The 20,793-nt window shown below is 43.2% G+C and overlaps 1 protein-coding gene across 5 annotated transcripts in view; it reads left to right on the top strand.

Annotated features, from left to right (window-relative positions):
• Nucleotides 1-20,793, top strand: part of GFRA1 (GDNF family receptor alpha 1) — a 210,783-nt gene that overhangs the window by 42,196 nt on the left and 147,794 nt on the right. For 4 of the 5 annotated variants that reach the window (XM_046027298.1, XM_046027296.1, XM_046027297.1 and 1 more), the window contains exon 5: nt 18,852-18,866. The exons of the other annotated variant lie outside the window; for it this stretch is intronic. In XM_046027298.1, coding sequence (XP_045883254.1) covers nt 18,852-18,866 — 15 coding nt within the window. The remainder of the gene's footprint in view (nt 1-18,851; nt 18,867-20,793) is intronic. 5 annotated transcript variants of the gene reach the window in all.

Here is a 20,793-nt window from a genome sequence, read left to right as displayed (position 1 = left end):
TAGCATCTCTCTGGCCCTTTTGTTCTGCCTGAACATCTCTCTTGGGAAGGGTTTTCAGCTTTCAAGGATTCAGAGTGATGATTAGATTGGGTCCTCCCAGATAATCTAGGATCACTTCCTCATCTGAAGATCCTTAATTTTTTTTTTTTTTAAATTTTTTTTAAAGATTTTATTTATTTATTTGACAGAGAGAGATCACAAGTAGGCAGAGAGGCAGGCAGAGAGAGAGAGAGGAGGAAGCAGGCTCCCCGCAGAGCAGAGAGCCTGATGCGGGGCTCGATCCCAGGACCCTGAGATCATGACCTGAGCCGAAGGCAGCGGCTCAATCCACTGAGCCACCCAGGCGCCCCTGAAGATCCTTAATTTAATCACCTCTGCAAAGTCCCTTTTGCCATATAAGTAACATAGCCGTGGGTTCTAGGGATTAGAAGCTGGATGTCTCTAGGGGGCCATTATTCTGCACACCTTAGCAGAGGGAGAGAAGCCTAGTGCCCTTGGCCATTCTTTGGAGCCATCCTGGCTTCCTAGGGCTGCCCAGCTGGGAGATGATTGAAACCCCTTTAAATCTCATCCTCAGAGCCTCCCGATTTTTGTTAGCCTGCAATGACATTTCCATCATAATTCCTTTAACTTTCCGAATCACACCACCCAGGGCTTTCAAAGGCAGCCAATTGCTCACTGACTACCAAGCCGGGGAGATAATGGGAGGGGTGGGAGGAGAACGGAAAAGGACGTTTTGATTACCCAGGCCCTGAAACACTCCGGCCAGAAATAGCCATGTTACAGCCAGTTCTTTTGAAACTCTAAGTCAGGTACATTTTGTAACAACTGCTATAATTTGAAGATGTCTCAAGCCACAGACTGGCTCCAGAAATGAGCTCTGTTCTTTATAGCACACTTTGCCCCAAACAAAGGCCCTTTAAAATAACTTGATAGGCACTTACTGCGAAATATCCTAGAGGGCAGAGATTATGGTATATTTGGCTTTGTCTGTGCCTGGTACCGAGCACAATGGGTGCCTGCCCTCAGTGCTGGGACCGGGGTGGTTGATGGCACGCTCTCTCACGAATGAGCCCACAGAAGAAGCGTCTCTCATGTGACAGGATACACAACTGAGCACACTTTCCACGTCTACCTGTTGAGCCCTCCGAAGAAATGAAAGGACTCTGAGAAATTTTGTCTCGGCTTCCATAATGCGTTCTGTAATGGAGGCAATCAAGTCAATGAAACTGTCTTCTATTGCAGCTTACTGGAAGCTCTGAAGAGAAGAGAGTACAAGAATTTGAGAGTATCTCGTTTATGGAGGCAGGATTCTAGTTCTTACATCGTTTTAAAAAAAATCACCCTCACCTCATCCCACAGCATGCAGCAGGGAGTAGCATTTGTGGAATGAGAGCATGATGGTATAGCTCAGCGGCATTTAGAGTTTATTTAGATGCCTGTTAAGGACAGTAGCTTTGCAATTAGATAGCATGGAGTTGGAATCATGACTGTGCCATTTATCAGCTCTGACCACATTACTTCACCTCCAAATCTGATCTCTTAACTCCAGAGTGCAGGAAGGAAAGCGTCCGTTGTTTGACAGAGTTCTTTGGGTGTTGTTGGAATGGAGAAGAAGCAACATGGGGCATCTTGGCTCTGCTGCCCAGGGATGACATCTTTATCACCTGCCACACTGAAGTTCATTTCTGTTTCCTTTCTTGGGACGCAGACATACCTCTGGATTTTGCATAAAGTTTCAGCAGGGCCCAGGACCTAGAGCTTGCCTCTGCTTCGCAGACCCTGTTCTTATTAACCTGGGCATGAAGATCAAAGAGAGACTTGGAGAAGGAGAAGCGGAAACCTGCCTGAACCATTCAGGGTTCACAAGTGTGGCATGCCCAGGGGAAGCCTCCCAGATGACATGCAGAGCCCCTTTGAGATGAAACCCCTTTTAGGAAAAGTTCTCTCTCTGTGAATGGGGGTCTGTCATCTCAGTCCGATCTTCAATCATTTTAAAAGGCAGTCCTTTTGATCATGAGTCTTAAAGAGTTCAGACAAAGTTTTCTGGGCCAGCCTTATTTGGGAAACATTTGTGCTTTGTAAAGACTTGGGCACACCAATGTTTAAAGGCCGTGCTGAGCATCTTCGACTCTAGTCCAAGGGACCAATTGGCAGAGAGCAGCAAACAAGGAACCTTTTGTGCCTTCATAATTGCAGGGCAGCAAGCATTTTATAACTGCTGAGTGGACTTCAAAGTTAATCACCATTTAGAGTCTGCATGAAATGATCCTCTAAAAGCACGGGGGACCAGGAAAATTTCGATGATTTATTTATAATTAAAAATCTAAACCAGTACCACCGAATAGTACAAAGCTATGTATGTCACTTAAAAATTTCTGTACCATATTCGAAATATATATAAAAAAACACACACAGATGAATAAACTTTAATGTTTAATTTCACCCCATTAATCCAAAATATCATTTCGGCATGTAATTCAGTATAAACAATTATTAACTATTCTACTTTTTTTCTCTGACCAAGTCTTTGAAATGCAGTGTCTGTTTTATACCCAGAGCACGTCTCAGTTCAGACTCCCCATGTTCAAGGGCTCCATGGCCACCCATGGCTGGGTGTCAACTGAGGCACCAGGCTGTGGTTCCTTGAGAGGAGATGCTGTCTTTCATCTGTGCCCAGCACGCAGCATGGTGGCAACATCCGAGTGTGTGAGTTTATTTAGATGGTGTCCGTAAGATGAAGAGTTGGATACAGTTATGAGATTGGCTTGCCCAGCTGTGGCCCCGAGAGGCAGAGGTTGGCATAGCTCATCATTGGAAATATCCATTTACCAGTTGATGGCCATTTTGGTTGTTTCCACTTTTTGGCAATTATGACTCATGCTGTTGTGAGCAATCATATATAAGGTTTTGTGGGGACACATGTTTTCCTTTTTGTTTTTCTTTCACTTTCTTTTCTTTCTTTCTTTCTTTTTTTTCTCTTGAGAGAGAGAGAGAGAGCAGAGGAGGGGGAGAGGGGGAGAGAGAATCCCAAGCAGACTCCACACCCAGTGCAGAGCTTGATGAGGGGCTCCATCTCACAACACTGAGATCATCACCTGAGCCAAAATTAAGAGTTGGATGAATAACTGACTGAGCCACCCAAGGGCCCCTTATCTGTTTTCCTTTCTTTTGGATGTATACCTGGGACTTGAATGAATGGATCACCATATGATCCATTCACTACAGTGACTCATTATTTGACCTTTGGAGGTCATGCCTGACTCTTCTCCCAAGTCTGTATTTTCGAATTCCCGGCAGCAGTGTTCCAGTCTCTTCAGCTCTTCAGTAACACTGGGTATTGCCTATTGTTTTGCAGATAGCCGTCCTAGTGGGTGTGAAGTGTTACATCACTGTGGTTTTGATTTGTGTTGTCCTGATGCCTAATGCCATTGAGAGACTTTCCATGTGCTTATTGGCCATTTATATACCTTGTTTGGAGAAATGTATATTCAGATTCTTTGCCCATTTTTTAATTGGGTTATTGCTCTCTTTATTTTTAAGTAATAATAATTCTTTACGTAGTCTAGATATAAGTGCCTTATCAGATAGATGATTTACAGTTACTTTCTATAATTCTGTGGGTTGTCTTTTTACTTTCTCGATGGTGGTCTCTGAGACGTGATTTTTTTTTTTTTTTTTTTTTGAAAATGCAGTTGGCTTTATTAAGTGACTTGGGCACCATCCCTTCATGACTTGGGCACCATCCCTTCTAACAAGTAAAGAGATGCTCCCTGATACACAAAATTTTTAATTTTGAAGATGTTTAGGCTCTCTGTGTTTTCTTTCATTGCTTGTGCTTTTGATGTCATAGTTAAGAAACTATATTCATTCATTTAAATTCTCAGCTCAGTATAGCTCAGTGGTACAAATATTTATCCACAAAGATTTAGCCCTTTAAGAGTTTTTTTTTTTCTAATCTCAATTTCAGTCTTTTTTTTTTTTAAAGATTTTATTTACTTGACAGACAGAGATCACAAGTAGGCAGAGAGGCAGGCAAAGAGAGAAGGGGAAGCAGGCTCCCCACTGAGCAGAGAGCCTGATCTGGGGCTCTATCCCAGAACCCTGAGATCATGACCTGAGCCGAAGGCAGAGGCTTTAACCCACTGAGCCACCCAGGTGCCCCTCAATTTCAGTTTAACGCAAGAAATTGGAAATATGTGTCCAAAGGTAGGAGAATGATTTTAAAAAGGAAAAATTAGTACTTACCTAAATTAGATGGCTTCTTCACAATTATACATATGAAGTGTTTTGTATTAACATTGACATATTGTTATATTGTAGTCTCGACTGGAAAAAAGCAAGAAATACATATTCATGAGAATAATATTCATAGAAAGAAACATAGCAAAATATGAATAGTGATTGTACCAAGAGTTCTGTAGTCTTATATGTTTGATCCATTTGGAGTTAATTTTTATATGTAGTGTGGAATAAGAGCCCAGTTTTTTACATGTGAATATCCAGCTGTCCCATCACTATTACTTAAAAAGATTATGTTTCCCCCATTGAATTATCCAAAATTCAGTTGATCATAAATGTGAGTGAGGGCTTTTTCATGGGCTCTCAATTCTATTCCATTGATCTATGTGTCTAACCCATGTGACACTGTCTTGATTACAGTGGTTTTGTAGGAAGTTTTGAAATTGGGAAGTATGAGTATGAGACCTCCAACGTTGTTCTCCTTTTTCAAGATTGTTTTGGCTCTTCAAGATTCCTTAATATTCCATATGAATTTTAGGATCCCCTGCTAGATTCTGCAAAGAAAGCTGGATTTGAAAGGATCATGTTGAATCTGTGGATCAGTTTGGGGAGTACTGCCATTTTTTTTACCCATTGATTCATTTGCCTCTTCTAGAATTTTATATTAATGAAACCAGGCAGTATGTACTCTTTTGTGTAAGGCGTCTTTTGCTCAGCATGATATTAATGAGATTTATTCCTGTTGGAAATATTACTATTTCCATTTTTTAATATTCTAGAATAGTATTCTATTATATGAATATCCTTAAATTTGTTTATCCATTCTCCTGTTGATGGACACATGGACTATTTCTGACTGTTATGAACATTTGTGTACACATTGTTTTTTTGGATGTATGTTTTCATTTCTCTTGAGTGAATACCTTAGAGCAGAATTGTGGGATCATGGTGTAGGTGTATGTTTAGCTTTTAAGAAATTACCAGACCTTTCCCCAAAGTAATGCCATTTTACACTGTTACTAACAATGGAGAGTTTCAGGTGCAGTTTACGAATCCTCACTGACATTAGATGTTGTGAGTCTTTTTAATTTTAGCCATTCTGGTGAGTGCACACTGATACATTATTGCGGTTGTAATTTGCATTTCCCATATGACTAACGATGTTAGACACTTCTTTACGGGCTTATTGACCAGTTGTATATTTTTCTTTGTGAAGGGTCTGTTCAGGTGTTTCACTCACTTTAAATGTTGCGTTGTTTGTCTTTTTATTACTGAGTCGAAGGAGTTCTTTACAAATACTAGATACCAGACCTTTGTTAGATACGGGTTTTGTGAATATTATGTCCCCAAAATAGCTCATTATTCATTTTCTTAATGACGTCCTTTATTGAGAAGAGTTTTCAAATTTGATGAAAGTTAACTTCTTTTTGTTTTTATTGCTATTGCTTTCAGAATACTTTCTAAGACATCTTTACCTACTCTTACTCTAGAATATTTTCTTATGCTTTTTCCCAGAAAATGAATAGTTTTAGCATTTATTTATAGGTCTAGGACATACCATGAATTTCTGTGTGTGGTGAGAGGCAGGAGTTAAGTTTATTTTTCTCTATGGATTCTCCACTACCAATTGTTGAAGAGACTTGCCTTTCCCTGTTGGATTGAGTTGACTCTTTTGTCAAACATCAAATGGTTGTAAAAATGCAGGTTTGTTTCTGTGCTCCCTATCCTACTCTATTGATCGACTTGTCTGTCTTAATGCCAGTAACACTCTCTGTTGATTACCGTGGCTTTATTATATGTCTTGAAGTCGAGTGGTGTTAGTCCTCTGCCTTTGCTCTGCTCTTTTTTTTTTGAAAGATGACTGGCTATTCTTGATTCTTGTATTTCTTATAAATTTTAGAATTGGCTTCTCACTTCCTGCAAAAAGTCTGGCGGAATTACTGTTGGGATTGTGTTGGATCTATGGATCAATTTGGAGAGAACGAATATCTTAACATTATTGAGCTTTCCAGTCTCTGAATACAGCTTGTACCTCCACTTCCTTAGGTCTTTTCTGGCTTCCCATGAGCCCATTTTATTTTTTTTGGAGTCACTTGTCCTGTTGCTCCCTTTTCTCTTATTTCCACTCCTCTTCTCTCATTTCCACTTTTGGTCTACAGTGCCCTGGTGACGAGGGAGTGTCTTACAGTGAGATTGCTGCTGGGATCTTTGGCAAATTAACTTATTAGTAAACAGAGGATAGAGAATGATATTTAATTCACAGAGTTTTGGAGAACATTGTATTTTCTATAATTATATATTTCTAAATATTTTTATATATAAATAAATTTTATATATAAATAGATTTATATATAAATAAAATATATATTCTCTATTTTGTACACAATTATAATTATATATTTCTATATATATTTCTATATATTTTCTATATAATTACTATATATATTCTATAATTTCTAAAGAGGATCCTTAGAAATAAAAACTCAATAAATGTTGGCTTTGTTTCAGACTGCCCTTCACCATCCAACTCAGTTTGGACCTGGTCCATGAAGTCCCATTCCTGAGATTTCTCCTTTCCTCACTCACTCACTCTGCTGTCTTACTTTCCCTGAAGAATTTAACACTTTTGCTTTGCATGTGTCTGACACTCCTTTTTATCATAAGCTGTCCGTAAGATCTGGGTTTTAGTTTACTTTAGGTGCATTGATTGCTTAATACAGTACATCAGCTCCATGGAATGCTAAAAAGGCATCAAAAAAATTAACTTTATTTTTTCCGGGTGTGATTACATCCATGATCTTATGTTTTCATCGAAAAAATAGTAAAGTTTGGCTTTATCCTCAGTTACAGGTGAGAAACCTGAGGGACTCCAAGAGGGACTAAGAACCAGCCATAAGCAGTTAGGGAAAGGGCTGGAGCTAGAACCCAGCTTCTGGATTTGAAGAATAATAGCCAGGATGCTGGAAAAAATACACACACACACAAGTACACCCTGTGCGTCGTGTGTGTGTGTGTGTGTGTGTGTGTGTGTGTGTGTGTGTATTCATATTATCCAGAAAGCATGCTTAAAATTTCTCAAGCTCTGTAAGATGCTGGGATCGTTTCCTTCAGGGCCAGCCAACGGCGCAAATCCTTCATGAAATGACATTTACATCTCATGACTGTGCTAAGCCAGTGAATAATATCATACAGGTTTAAAAGAATCTTAAGCTGCTGAGTGAACTTCGCCTTGTCTTTCTGAAAAGCGGCCCAGTGGGGTGTATTGTGGTGTCAACATTTATTACTTGCTGGCTCTTCCTCACAAGGATAAAAACTTATAGCTGCAGAGGCTGATCGGGAGGTCCTCAGCTCTCTTGGTCCTCTGCGCCCTAAAGGGTCCCGGCTCCCCTGCAGAAGAGCTCAGCCTGGCGTGAGGTCCTGCCACGCGCAGGCATGATGGGGAAGAGAGAGGAGCGCATTATCTACCAAGCCTGTAAGCAGACGACTTTAAAAAACGTACTGCCTTCCAGAAGAAAGACCTACACGCTGAAAGGTTCATGAAGTACCTGTCGTTCATATTTAATTACTCGCTCCCACCTCTCTCGGCAAGATCCTGGCATTTATGTCCTATAGAGTATGGGGTCATACTTCAGGGCTTACTGTTTGCTCGCAAAATAAACATTGATCTTGCTTCCTCGGGAACAAGTCTGACCAGGAGGGATCGAATGCCCCACGCTTGGCATGTTTTCTCCCATCTTTCCCCTGAGCTGCGTCCTTCAGTGCTGGGGGCTGCTGGGCATGGAGAGCAGGCTTTTTGCACTCAGATCCCTGCAAGTATGTTTTACTCATCACAACAAGCACGGTGTCTAGGGGGCCAAAAAGTGTGTTGATCTTGTGATGTCAAGAAACTTCATTTCTCAACAAGTCTCTGCCCAAAACACCTGCTTCTAAGAACCTTCTGTGTGTGGGGCGCTGTTGGCTTTCAGAGCCGCATGAGGTTGAATCCCTGTGAGAGCGTCAGCTCCCAGGGTACCCGGTGGGGGTGCAGAGCCTCGGAGGGGGCAGTGAACGTGGCCAGTGGCCGAACCAGCTCCCAGCTCCAACTCTGTGACTGCAGCGCCCGTATGAGAACAGCCTACAAGGCACTTCCTCCCACCCTACCTCTTTCCGTCCCCCCACCTCTCCCTTTCTCCTTTTCCTGGGCATCAGAAAGATGACCCGAATGTGAGCGGCAGTGATCTTTGTCACTCTGGTGTGCGACCCTGTGTTGAATTGTTCTCCCTTTCCTTAGCCTCTTTTTAGAATTCTTAGCCTTACATCTGGCTCTGTATCTTGTCCCCATATCCTTACCTTGCCATAAACCTACAGAGATCGTGGCTTTTTTTTTTTTTTAAAGATTATTTGTAAAGTTTTAACAAAGTCAGGGCTCACCCAGGTGATATCTGCAATGAGACCCCAAATCCACAGATAATAAAGGTAAAGAAAAAATTGTGGTTGGCATTCGAGAACTATGGGGATGCATATATGAAAAAAATATATTATGGGTATGGCTCAAGCTAATTTGCTGAACTGTTTGAAGGACTGAGGTACTTGGGCTGTTAAGCTTCCACACATCTATCCGTTGGCCATTCATTAAGAGACAGTGTAGCGTCAGGGTTAGGAGCTGGGGTGTGAAGCCAGATCACTCGCTTCCCTGTGACCTTTGGTGACTTCAGCTAACCTCTCTGCTCCTCTGTTTCCGTATATGTAAAATGAGAATAATAACGATTGCTAACTTTTCGGGGAATGGAGAGGATTAAGGCAATCTGTGTGAAGTACTTAAAATCGTGGGTGATATATTGAACACTCTGAAAGCATTTTAGTTATTATTACTATGAAGATGTGTCCACTATACTCTACTATTCTGCCTCAGACTTTGGGATTCTAATGGACAGAACATCCCTGGCATCCTGGTGCCTTCCGCTCAGGTGGAGAGAAAGAGAGAAAATGGCAAGTGTGCATTAGTGCACCGGGGGGACAGACAGGTGATTTGGGGTGTATAGCTGAATCCCGAGGAAGGGTTCCTGGGACGTTCAGGTGAGAACCATAGACCTGGGAAGGATGGTAGAGGTGGTCTAGTCAAACCCCCTTTGGGACCTAGGGTGCTTAAATGATTTGTCCCCATTTATTCAGAGGCTTTATGGCAGGGCAAGGCTGAAACTGAGGTCGGGCCAGAGTGTTTCCAGTGGCCAAATGTTCTTCCTGAAGATGTAGGCCAGTTTGCCAAAACACATTCACTCCCCACATCATTCTAATCCGCAATGCTTGATGCTGGGGGGAGCCTCTCCGAACTCAGACTTTAATGGTCTCTGGCTCCTGGGAGCTCTCCTGATAGGAATCTGTGCCAAAGCATCAGAATAATGATGATGGCCATTGTCTTATGTTTACTTAAAAGTTGTCTATCCTGGTAACGATCACCTGGCAAAGAGAGACATATCCTCTTGGACATTTGTAAACATCTAGTTTGAATTTAAAAATCTAGGCAACCAATCCTATCAAAGCCTGGCTCTCCCAGACCTTCCTGAGGAATGCATAGGTACTAAAGTCAGTTGACTTGGAAACAGAACGACTAGAACATCTTTTAGGAAGTATATGTTGGGTGGGGGGCATAGAAATTGATGGAAGACGGCATGAAAACCTTAAAGATTTCAGATGGTTTATAATTTATGTGTAAAGGGAAAAAAGACTTTACTACCAAGATAATATCTTAGGATAAATTTGAAACCACCAGCTGTATTATGGATATGTTTGTGGATATATGTGAAATGCAGGGAATGAAAATTTTTTTTCTGTGAATGTAATTTAACGTGGGTACAATGACGAATAAGCTGTATGCCGTAAGAGCGCATTTGATATAATGTGTGTAATTTTAAACTTAAAACCAACATGCTTTAGAACTGGAAGGGACCTCAGAGATCAAACCAGATTGTAGCTGGAGGAATCAAATCCCAGAGATAAGTGGCTTTGCCTCTACTGTGGATAGAATCCAGATATTTAGGCCATTGTGTTGGGAGAGTTTTTAGAACATAAGTCTTGATTGCTGCAAGCTGATTTTTTTTTTTTTTAATACCAATAGTGATCTTAGCATTGCTAATCAGAGCCAAACCAATTTCTTCTGGAAGGTGCCCGCCTCTTCAGCCCTTTGCATACGTGGATGCCTAATAAAAATACTTTCTGGGGTGCCTGGGTGGCTCAATGGGTTAGAGCCTCTGCCTTCAGCTCAGGTCATGATCCCAGGGTCCTGGGATTGAGCCCTGCGTTGGGCTCTCTGCTCAGCAGGGAGCCTGCTTCCTCCTCTCTCTCTCTCTCTCTCTCTGCCTGCCTCTCTGCCTACTTGTGATCTCTGTCTGTCAAATAAATAAACAAAATCTTAAAAAAAAAAAAAACTTTCTGTGACCCCCCCCCATTGATATTCAGACATGTAAGTTTAGGGAAATTAGAACAATATTATTTATCAAACTTTTCTTTTGTTTGAGCTATCAACGTGGCTTCTTGTGATTTCTCAGTTAGCTGATTTAAAAGAATTCAGAGAAAGTCATGTATGCTTTTTTCCCAAAGAAAAATGCTGGTTGCTGGAGGGATTGAGTTTAATATAGTTTCATATCATAGAGGTTTTAATAATGCAGTCTAAAGTATTTGTACATGAATTCATTAAGCCCAGATTAGTCTTATTATAATTACTCAAAAAGTAATTCGATTTAAGAGAAAACATTTTAAATGGATATAAAATACACTGTTCGCTGGGAAGCCATACTGTTCTCCTTTATCAGCTTCATAAAGTACTAGCACATTCGACCATAACTTTCACAGTATACAGAATGCAATCATAAAAAGTATTATTCCTAAATCTATTTTTTTATGTTCTTTCAGTAGTTAAGAGCTTTATCCCTCTGTGCTAGGAATGAGATATACCAGGGATAGCTTGTCGTAAAAATCTTCAGGCCTCCCTAGCTCGCATCTCTTGCACTGCCTCCCCAAGTCAGGGCTGGCTGATGTGTTGCAAGCGCGCGGCCCACGATTGATGTTGGTAGCACATTCTCTAGAAAATGTAGCAGGAAGGTACTTCAGGGCTCTAAAAAAAAATTTTTTTTCTTACTCACAAATACTAGAAGACATTTACTGACTGCCACGTGCCTTCAGAGGTCCGCCAATGACAGGCAATGTATTGGTCTTCATTTCTAACATGATAGAAGGTGAGGAGAGGCCAGGAGAAGGGAACACCATAGAACTTTCCCTAGCCAGCACCCAGAGGGAGACAGCAAAGAAAAAGCAGAAGGAGATAATGAGGCCTACGCACGTGAAAGAATGGGTGAGTGTTTGGCACCAAGGGCTGGAGACTGAGGAGGGAGGCCTAGTGCCCAGTCACCGTGACTCAGGGGGATGTGTTCAGTTCGAGCTGCCTGAGGGAGCCTGGGGGAAACAGGAACAGTGTGGAGATGGGCTGTGTGGCCACGTGGCTGCCTGAGCTGTCTGGCTTTGGAGACACAGGAGACTAATCACAGCTCCGGGTGGTGCCATGGAGGCCATGCCGGGGCTCTGGAGGAGCCTTGGTGCTGGCCGTGCTCCAGGAGAGCACAGACTTGCACCTGGATAGGAAGGGGCTCCACTTAAGTGGTCTGTTGTGTTCAGACTTTAAAATTTATTTAATCAAGCGGCAGAACCCTTTTTTATTCTTAAAGGCAAATTCTTCATAGAACTCTACTGTGCCCAGCAGAATGGGTCTTACTCCTGCTGTCCCCATTCACCTTCTTTGAACCCTAGGCCTCTGGGAGTGTGGCTTCAAACATGGGTCAAATCCCGGGGCAGGGCTGGGGGAGCCCTTCACATGGTGACCTTGAGAAATAATGACAGGTCCGAAAGAGACAGGCAACGTCGGAAGGGTGAGTGGTGCCAAAAGAGAAAGGCCAAGCTCTGGCGTTGTGGACCTTCTGAGTTTCAGGCACAACTCTTTAGATCACAAGTGTTTGGAGATAGGACGTCCTTGGGTTTCTGATCTCACACATTAAAAATAGTTCATTCATCGGGTAATATTTGAGAATGGCTTTAGAGTTTCTTAATGGCATGTAGCTACATGACAAGAAGGAATTAAAATGATCATTTTATTTTAATGGCTTTTTTTCCCTGATACTTTTCCAGTCCTATACAAGTCATGAAGGCTTCTCAAATAGTAGTCAATCAATACATGTGTGTTGACTAACAGTCGTACAGTTTATAGAAATCTTTTGCAGTACTAGTTACAGTGCATTTTTATATACATTACCTCATTTAATCTCCACAGCGTGAGGAGGTAGCTCGGAAGTGAGCTGCTGTTAATTTGTGTGTTGCTTATGAGAAATGCACGGCTTGGGGAGGTTAAAGTCTTTTGCCCAAGGTCAGACGTCGAACCGGCTCTGCCTTCAAGACCTGAGCTCTTTGCTATGCCAGCCTATTGCTTATTATTAAAATAACATTAACTTTCACTCATTGAACATGTACTGTACCATAAACCAGCTACTACATGCTAATTGCTTTACATGCATCTTGGTTGTCCCTTTGAGTCTGAAAAGAAAGTTATATTATTTCCATTTTATAAATGAAGAAACTGAGACCCAGGGGTGTTAAATAGCTAGTCCAACATGGCTAGGATGGTGAACTAGCAAGGATTTGAGCTTCTGTGATCTGATGCTAAAGTCCTTGTCTCTATTCTGATTAAATTACCCAACCTGATCCTCATCATAGTCCCAGGGTAGGGAAGAAGCTTATCTCTCCCATTCCTGATTTATAGATGCAAACACTGGCTATAGGAGGTTACCCCTGGCTGGGGGCTAGGACCCAGTCTTAGGTCATGGGATCCAGTGGCCATAATTATGTGGTACCATGGCAGTGAATCTTATCTGAGAGAGAAGGAGTTAGCCCAGCCGTCCTGGGGAAGCCCACCTGCCATTTTTTGGACCTTGGCTTTATCAATGTCAAGCAGAACTACTCTGGAGTGCTGGTATAGGACAAGAGAGGAGGCATTGGTGTGCCCACTTTTCAACATAAGAAAGAAAGAATTCACTTCATTCACAGAGATTTACAGCAGTATGCAGACTGAATTCTACTTACTCTTCGTAGCCATGGGTAAAGCTGGCTGGATTTTGAAATTTGGTGAGGGGGTAACTCTGCTGATCTTGAAACTGATTTTGGTTAATGGTGAACCTCAGCCCATTCAAGGAAGCCTCGTTCATTTCAGCTGTTCCCTAGGTCCCTCCCTTTGCCCCTGGTTAGTTGGGTCCCAGTAAAATTTACAGTGCTTTACTGTAAAAGCCCTTGTACTTAAAAGAGAATTTTCTTTCTGTAGCTCAAACCACAGGAGGACTCACAAGACAGCTATCTCCCCAGGTGAGACTTCTTAAATGGGAGTTAAGTGCATGCATTTTCAAGAAACTAAACTCCCCTCATATATAATTTAACTTAGAAAAGAAAGCAAAATTGAGAGAGTAGTATGATTACATTGTTTGAGAACTGGTAACTTTACCTCCCCTAGTCTTATGGAAGTCAGGCACACTTTCACTGTTTGGCATATCTTTAATACTGTGGGGTGTGGGCTAAGTGTGATATTGTAATAATAGTGAAGGTTTCTCTAACCATAGCCACGGACTGTGGACTGAAATAGTAAATTATTCCTAGCAGACTGAATGGGCAATAAGACTGCCATCCAGTTCTCCTCATAAAATAAAGCAATAGATAAATAAAGGAGAGCCAACTCACTTAACCCGCCTGGCTTGGTGCACTGCTAATTATTAACCCAGGCACAGGAGAGGGGTTCATCCAGAGTGTAGTTAAATCATTTTTAATAGAGGTAAACACTAGCCATGTGGATGAGTAGCACTCAGGAAAGTTTTTAATCAGCAACGTTTAGGAATCACCCAGCCTAATTGCCATAACTTATTAATAATAATAAGTAATCTAGTCTTTTTATGGCCCCTGTCTCTGGAGGACTGAGTGCATTAAAGATCTCTGGGGTGTGAATCTCTCAACAGCCGTGGGAGAGGAGGGCAAGTACCCTTGACGCTCACTCCTAATGGAAGAAACTGGACATCGAGGCTAAGAAAGACAAATATGAGTTCCTTCTTATTTTCTTCTTCCCACATCCGAGTCACCCACTTCTCCTGGGCCTTTTGTCTATCTATAGGACAGAATGGCTCCAGGGGGTGGGGGAAGGGCTGGAGAACAGGCTGTCTTTGTTCACGGCAATGATTGGGGTTGAGGGAAGTGAGTGTGAGCAGAGCTTTGTCTGAAGGGGTTTATTTCCTCTCTGCCCGAGTGTCTCTGGTGTCCTTTGGCCTCAGCCTGACGGTGGCTGGGTGGTTGCTGGCACCTCCCAGCTCTGTGCTTGTGTGATTCCCCACTCTTGGGAGAGCAGGAAAGATGGCGCTGGGTCGTATTCTCAGAGTGAGTGTTCACCGCAGCCGATGGGAGAACGTTTGTGTAAATTATCTAACTTAAATACTGCCCAAGACCAAAGTGTGGGCATTGAACTATCCCCAGGTCATCAACAAGGAACTTCAAGTTCAGAGCGTGTAAGTGACCGACTCCCGTATGATTCCTAGCGATTGGTAGCCTGCAGGGCGAGTATCACAGTCAGGTTTGAGACCGTTTGAGTTTTATGAGTGATGAGTCCCTTTGCCTTGGGAGTTGGGGGTGACGGGCACAAACACCAGAGTACATGATGTTAAGAGTATTTCTGTGGCTAATATCTTCTGAGGGCCGGAATTTTGGAGAAGGTAAAATGTAGTCAAACAGCGCAGGATTTACCTTCTTCTTACTTGTTTTTGGTTCTTCTGTCCATGAATCATTTGAGCCCAAGTCTAGATGGCTGTTTCAGTCTAGCAGAGGGAAATTTTGAAGACGGTGCCCAAGCCGTTATTATACAGAGCAAAGACCTAACTAATGCTAAGAACGGAAGGATTTATGCCACAGACTACAAAAGACATAAATTTAGAGTGTAAATTACAAGATAACTCATGTGCAAAATTGTTGTAATATTTATACTAGTGTTTATTAAAATTTACATTTGAATGAAAAGGTGCAAAATGTAAATGAAACTGAAAAACTTTGTTTTTTTTTCTTAAATCTAAAATAGCCTATATGGAAATCAAGAGAGTTTTTTGAAATTAGAAGATATGAATAGCACTCTATGCAGATTTGTCTGCTAAAGCATGAAATATACAGTGAAACTGGAAGGAATAACATGACTAAATCCCTGCTTGAAGTTCTCCCCTCCCCATCCCCTGATACTTTCCAGTGACTCAAATCAGTACTGAATTTCGAAGGAAGCCATCCCTGTCAAAAGCCACGGAGAGGAGGGTGAGGATCCTGGACGGATGTCGAGACGGGATCCGTATTTGAGAGACTAATCTTATTTCACTGATGTTTTCAAGGTTGGAAATTTTTGTCTGGATTCATTAGAGGAGAATGATAAATCTCTAATTTGTACTTTGCTAATAATAGGATGAGCTTTTGTGCTTCATTAAGGCTAAATGGATCTCATGTAGTCCTCGCTGAGTCTTTCGGGCCATGTGTGAAAAGTCTCCTACTTCTGTGGGACTCAGTTTCCTCATCTGTAAAGTGAGGGAGTTGGGCCAGATGAGCACTAACACACCAGCCCTCTTTCCTTCCCGTGGGAGCATACCACACCAGGCAGTGAGGACCGACAAAGATGATTAAGACATGTAACTCTCGTCCTCGGGAGCTCACGGTCTATATAAATAACTAACTATAATACGAGTGGTAATTGCAACGTGCACAAATTACTCTAGGGGCACAGAGGTGGAAACAGTGACTTCCCTGTCTGTGAGAAACCTCGCAGTGGCTGTGACATTTGAAGGGTGAGGAGGAGGGCTCCTTCTGGGGTGCAGGCTGGTCAGAGGGCGGGTGGTTCTGATGGAGCGTTCCAGGCAGCAAATGCATGTGGCAGGTGTATTTAGGAAGCCGCATGCGGTCCTTCTCATGGTCTCCGGACAGTATGGAGCCATGGGGGCAGTGCTAGCCACACACTTGGGTCAAACCTGCGCCAATGAAGAAGGATTGAGGTTAGGAGGTAATACACCGTGTATATATGTTAGGGCAGAGCTGAAGTTGTCCTGTAATAGACCATTATGCCCATTTACAATCCCAGTTAGCTTTTGTGAATATGAGGGATGGGGTGGTGTTCTTAGCCAGCTCCCTGGGCATTGTGAGCCTACAGCCTGTCATCCCTGAGCCACAACCTGGCTGCGCCCTGGGGAGCTTGTGTATGGCATATGAAAGATGCCCCTCGCGAGCGTCACGTCTGCACCAGCAGAATGAAAACCACTCCCACGGGGATTCTGTCCTCGCCGGCTGCTCAGTCTACCAGATGCGTATTTCTTCTTTGAAAGGTGCATGTGCCCCTTTCCTCTCCACTCTCTGTGACCTAGTAAGGAGCTCACGTTGTAGCTGTCGAATGGCAGCAAATTCGATGTTGATGATATAATTCTTATGTAGTTTTTAATATGAAGATAAAGTTTTAAAATTTGGAGTATAGATGAAAAGCATGGCATTGTTAAAAAGTTGAAATAATACAGAAGTGCTTATGTAAGTTTTAAAGACGTGACCCCACATTTCGTCACTGAAGACAAACATTTCCATGCCTGTCTGTCTTGGTGGAGATAGACGTAGGCATATACCCACAGAAGTGGGCTCAGGATACATGTTTCACGTTGCTGTCTGATTTCTTTCCTTCAAATGTGATCAGAGTCTTTAAATAATCATTTGAAATGGCTGCACCATAATCCATTGTGTGGGATAAATTATTTGTGGTTTGATTCCTTGGGGACAAACGGGCACTATCCATCATTTTGCCATTATACACAATGCTGTGATGAACATCCTTGATGAACAGACTTACTCGGTGCCTTGAGTTATTTCCTTAGATTAAGTTCCTGAAAGCAGTACTGTTAGGTCACGGACTGTATAGTTAACATTCCCTTACCTCTTGTCAAGCTGTCTTCCAGAAGTTTTGTACCTATCTGCAGCCCCATTCGCAGGGCAGGCGCTGGCTCACGTCTGGGTGGGACTGTGTACCTACCAGCACTGTCTTCCATCTTTAAGTTACTGAGGGAGATGTGAGCAGCCAGGAGTACTTCTGGGGTGACTGGGAGGCAGTAGAAGCAGGACGAGCCTGAATGAAAAGGACCTGACGTATGCACGTCTGTTCACCGAAAGATACGTACGAACAGACTCATTGCCATGCCTATTGTCAAGCACTGAAAACAATCCAAATGTCCATTACGATTACAAGGGGAAGATAAATTAGGGCTTAATTGCATTGTGGAATACTACATGAAAAAGAGAATGAATGATCCACGACTACATGCTACATGGGGCATGGGTGACTCCCACAATTGCTGTGTAGCAAAAAAAAAAAAAAAAAAAAAAGGCAGAAAGGAAAATTACATACCATATGAGTCCATTTATATAAAGTCTATAAACAGGAAAAAGTGAATGTAAGGTGTTAGACGCCATGTTGGTGGTTACGCTTCGGGGATTTTAGTGACTGCTTGTTCATTTATGCCTTTTGCTAGATGTATGTTTCCCAGGGCCGGACAGAGTGCTTGGTATATGGCCTCCCCAGTATTTGTTGAAAAAAATTAATATTTTTTCACCTTTTTTTTTTTTGTTTGTTTATTTGACAGACAGAGATCACAGATAGGCAGAGAGGCAGCCAGAGAGAGAGGAAGGGAAGCAGGCTCCCTGCTGAGCAGAGAGCCCGATGCGGGGCTCGATCCCAAGACCTTGGGATCATGACCTGAGCCGAAGGCAGAGGCTTTAACCCACTGAGCCACCCAGGCGCCCCAATATTTTTTCACCTTTTAACAGACTTTGACCTAGGATTAATGTGAAGACATGATGTCATTAGTTGTGAGTTACGATGCGGAGAATTCTTACGAATGTTTTTTTCTGGGATTTAAATATGGAACCCTGGTATATTTGTAGACACGTCCTCTGTTTATTCTGTTGTGTGGCATTGTTGCTTTTGTGTTATGTATAAACCAGTCAGACACTTAGTCGTGGGTGAGGAGACGGGTTTTGGAATCAGATCTTTGGGTTCAATGCCGAGCCCGTTGCTTACTCCTCCGTGGCCTTGGATGAGTGACCTAACCTTCTCCAATCTCACTTTTCATAGTTTGTTTAGTAAGGATGAGAATACAACCTACTCTCTAGGGTCATTGTGAAAAATAATAATATTAATATTAATGACAACCACTGAATTATGTTTGCTATGTGCCAGACACTGACCTAAGCTCTTAAAACAGAGGACATTATTTGTTTGGTCTTTCCAGTACTCCTATCTATTTGTGGTTTGGGAAATGTAAGCCACAGCATTAGTAAGTGTTGAACCAGAACTTAAACCCGGGAGTTCCATCCTAGAGCCTGAGCTCTTGACCACTACCTCTGAGTTAAAGGAAGTACTGTTCCCAGAGCACGCAACGAAGTCAGCATCTGTTAGCTGTGATGATCGTCATTGTCATTTTCAGCATCATTATTAATATGTTTTTCTCCTCTCTCTCTCCCTGCTCTCCTCTCTTGTTTCTCCGCCCTCCTGGCAGATATGTTCCAGCAAGGTAAGTTCACGGTCTCCTGCCTGCTTCTCCACTGGCTGTGCTCTTTTGGGAACATGGGTGTTGTCTGTGCACAGAGGGTTATGGAACTTTTCATTCCCTCGTCTGGCTTCTGCCTCTGGACCATGCCTGGAGGTGGGGCCTGGACAGTCTGGGCAGGCACACTGGGGACAGTCATGGCTGGATCCACGTTAGGGAATAGCATGCTTGGGACTCGTGGGACGCTGAGGAGCAGATGCCTCCGGGGTGAGGGTTCATCTGGAAGGCCCCCGTCCCTCAGGGCTCCTGTACAGGGCCAGCTGCTGCTGGGGCAGGGCTCCCGATGCCAGCTCCTCATGGGGTTTCTTTTTTCTGCTAAACAAACACATCACTGTCCTGAGAGGAGGTGTAGACAAGACTCTGGCAGGATACCTTCAACCCAGGTGTCCCTGGCGACCCCTCCAGCTGGGCCTGCGACAGAGATGGAGCCGGCGAGGGCATGCAGTGTCTAACCTATTTTGTCAGTCAAGGTCATGCATTCTGGGGAGCCAGAGATGGAAAGTTGAACCGCATCTTCCCATGCATGTTTCATCCTTACCGGGGATGCCCAGCCAGCTCCTGTGCTCTAGGATGCTGAGGGAGACTCGTGTGCGTGGCCTCGTTGAACCTGCCAGACACACGTGAAGGGGGTGCGCCCCCCCCCCTTTTTTATCACAGTTTAGAACCATTGGGTAGCATCGACAGGGCATAACTATATTCAGGCCGGGAAATACATTTGTGGCACACGTTTGCTATGTCTCTCTCGAATCCAAGGCTGGCATAGAAGAAAAGACACCGGTTTAAAAATACATCTTGGCATCCCATAAATAGCTTCCGAATAATCTCCCAGGCTTGATATTTTCACAACGATTATTTCAGCCCAAACATGCGGCGTGTGTTGTGGAGAATGTCTGCCTGCGCTCTCTGAGAGAAGCACATTTGTGGGTAACAATGAGGGGACTGTTGTGTTTGTCTTTTAAGAGTCTGGAGTCATAGACCTACTTCTATAAATAATTCATAAATCCCAACAAGCTATAAGTAATAAGTTCCATTTGGCTAGAGACTAAGAGATGAGCAAAATTGAAAAGGTGCCGTGACTGTTGATGTACTGAAGTCCTTGCTGTCAGGGCCCCCTTGCTCTGTGTGTGTCCTTCCTTGACAAACTGGGGGTCCGTAGTGATGCTCCGGGAGGAGAAGAAGGTTTTTTTTTTTTGCCTGAACTAGACTACACGCCATGCAACGCTGCATTGTGTTCCTCCTTTTGAGACACAAAACGCTTGGGTTTGGGAAGTCTCTTTGGTGCACGAGTGCCAAGGTCCCGGGAGAATGGGGAGAGAGAAGGCTTCTAAGGGGTCTGTTTTTTCTTCAAATGATCGCGAGCATTCACGACTGTCATGGTTGGTATAAAAAATGGCTTATTAGGGGGCGCCTGGGTGGCTCAGTGGATTAAGCCACTGCCTTCGGCTCGGGTCAATGATCTCAGGGTCCTGGGATCGAGCCCCGCATTGGGCTCTCTGCTCCGCGGGGAGCCTGCTTCCTCCTCTCTCTCTGCCTGCCTCTCTGCCTACTTGTGATCTCTCTCTCTGTCAAATAAATAAATAAAATCTTAAAAAAAAAAAAAGGCTTATTAGGGCTCCCGATATCAAGTTTGCCTCCTTTTATTATCCGTCATGCCACTGGATTGATGGGGTTTGTCTGTCAGTAACAGTGATATGCAGAGCAAAAGTTATAATCATCTGCAAATCACTGGCTATCAGGACTTGAGAGCTTCTTCCACACATGGAAGCTGCTAGCTGCCTGTCGCCCCACGGGAGGGTGGGCAGCAGCTCCCCCGTATGGTATTACTAGGATTTCAAGTGAAGAGAGCTCAACTGGCTTTTGTGAATTATTTACACAGTGCTGGCCTTCTAGG

This window comes from Meles meles, chromosome 13, assembly GCF_922984935.1.
Source record: "Meles meles chromosome 13, mMelMel3.1 paternal haplotype, whole genome shotgun sequence".
Taxonomy (NCBI): Eukaryota; Metazoa; Chordata; class Mammalia; order Carnivora; family Mustelidae; genus Meles; species Meles meles.
This window is presented reverse-complemented; position numbering and strand designations above follow the sequence as displayed.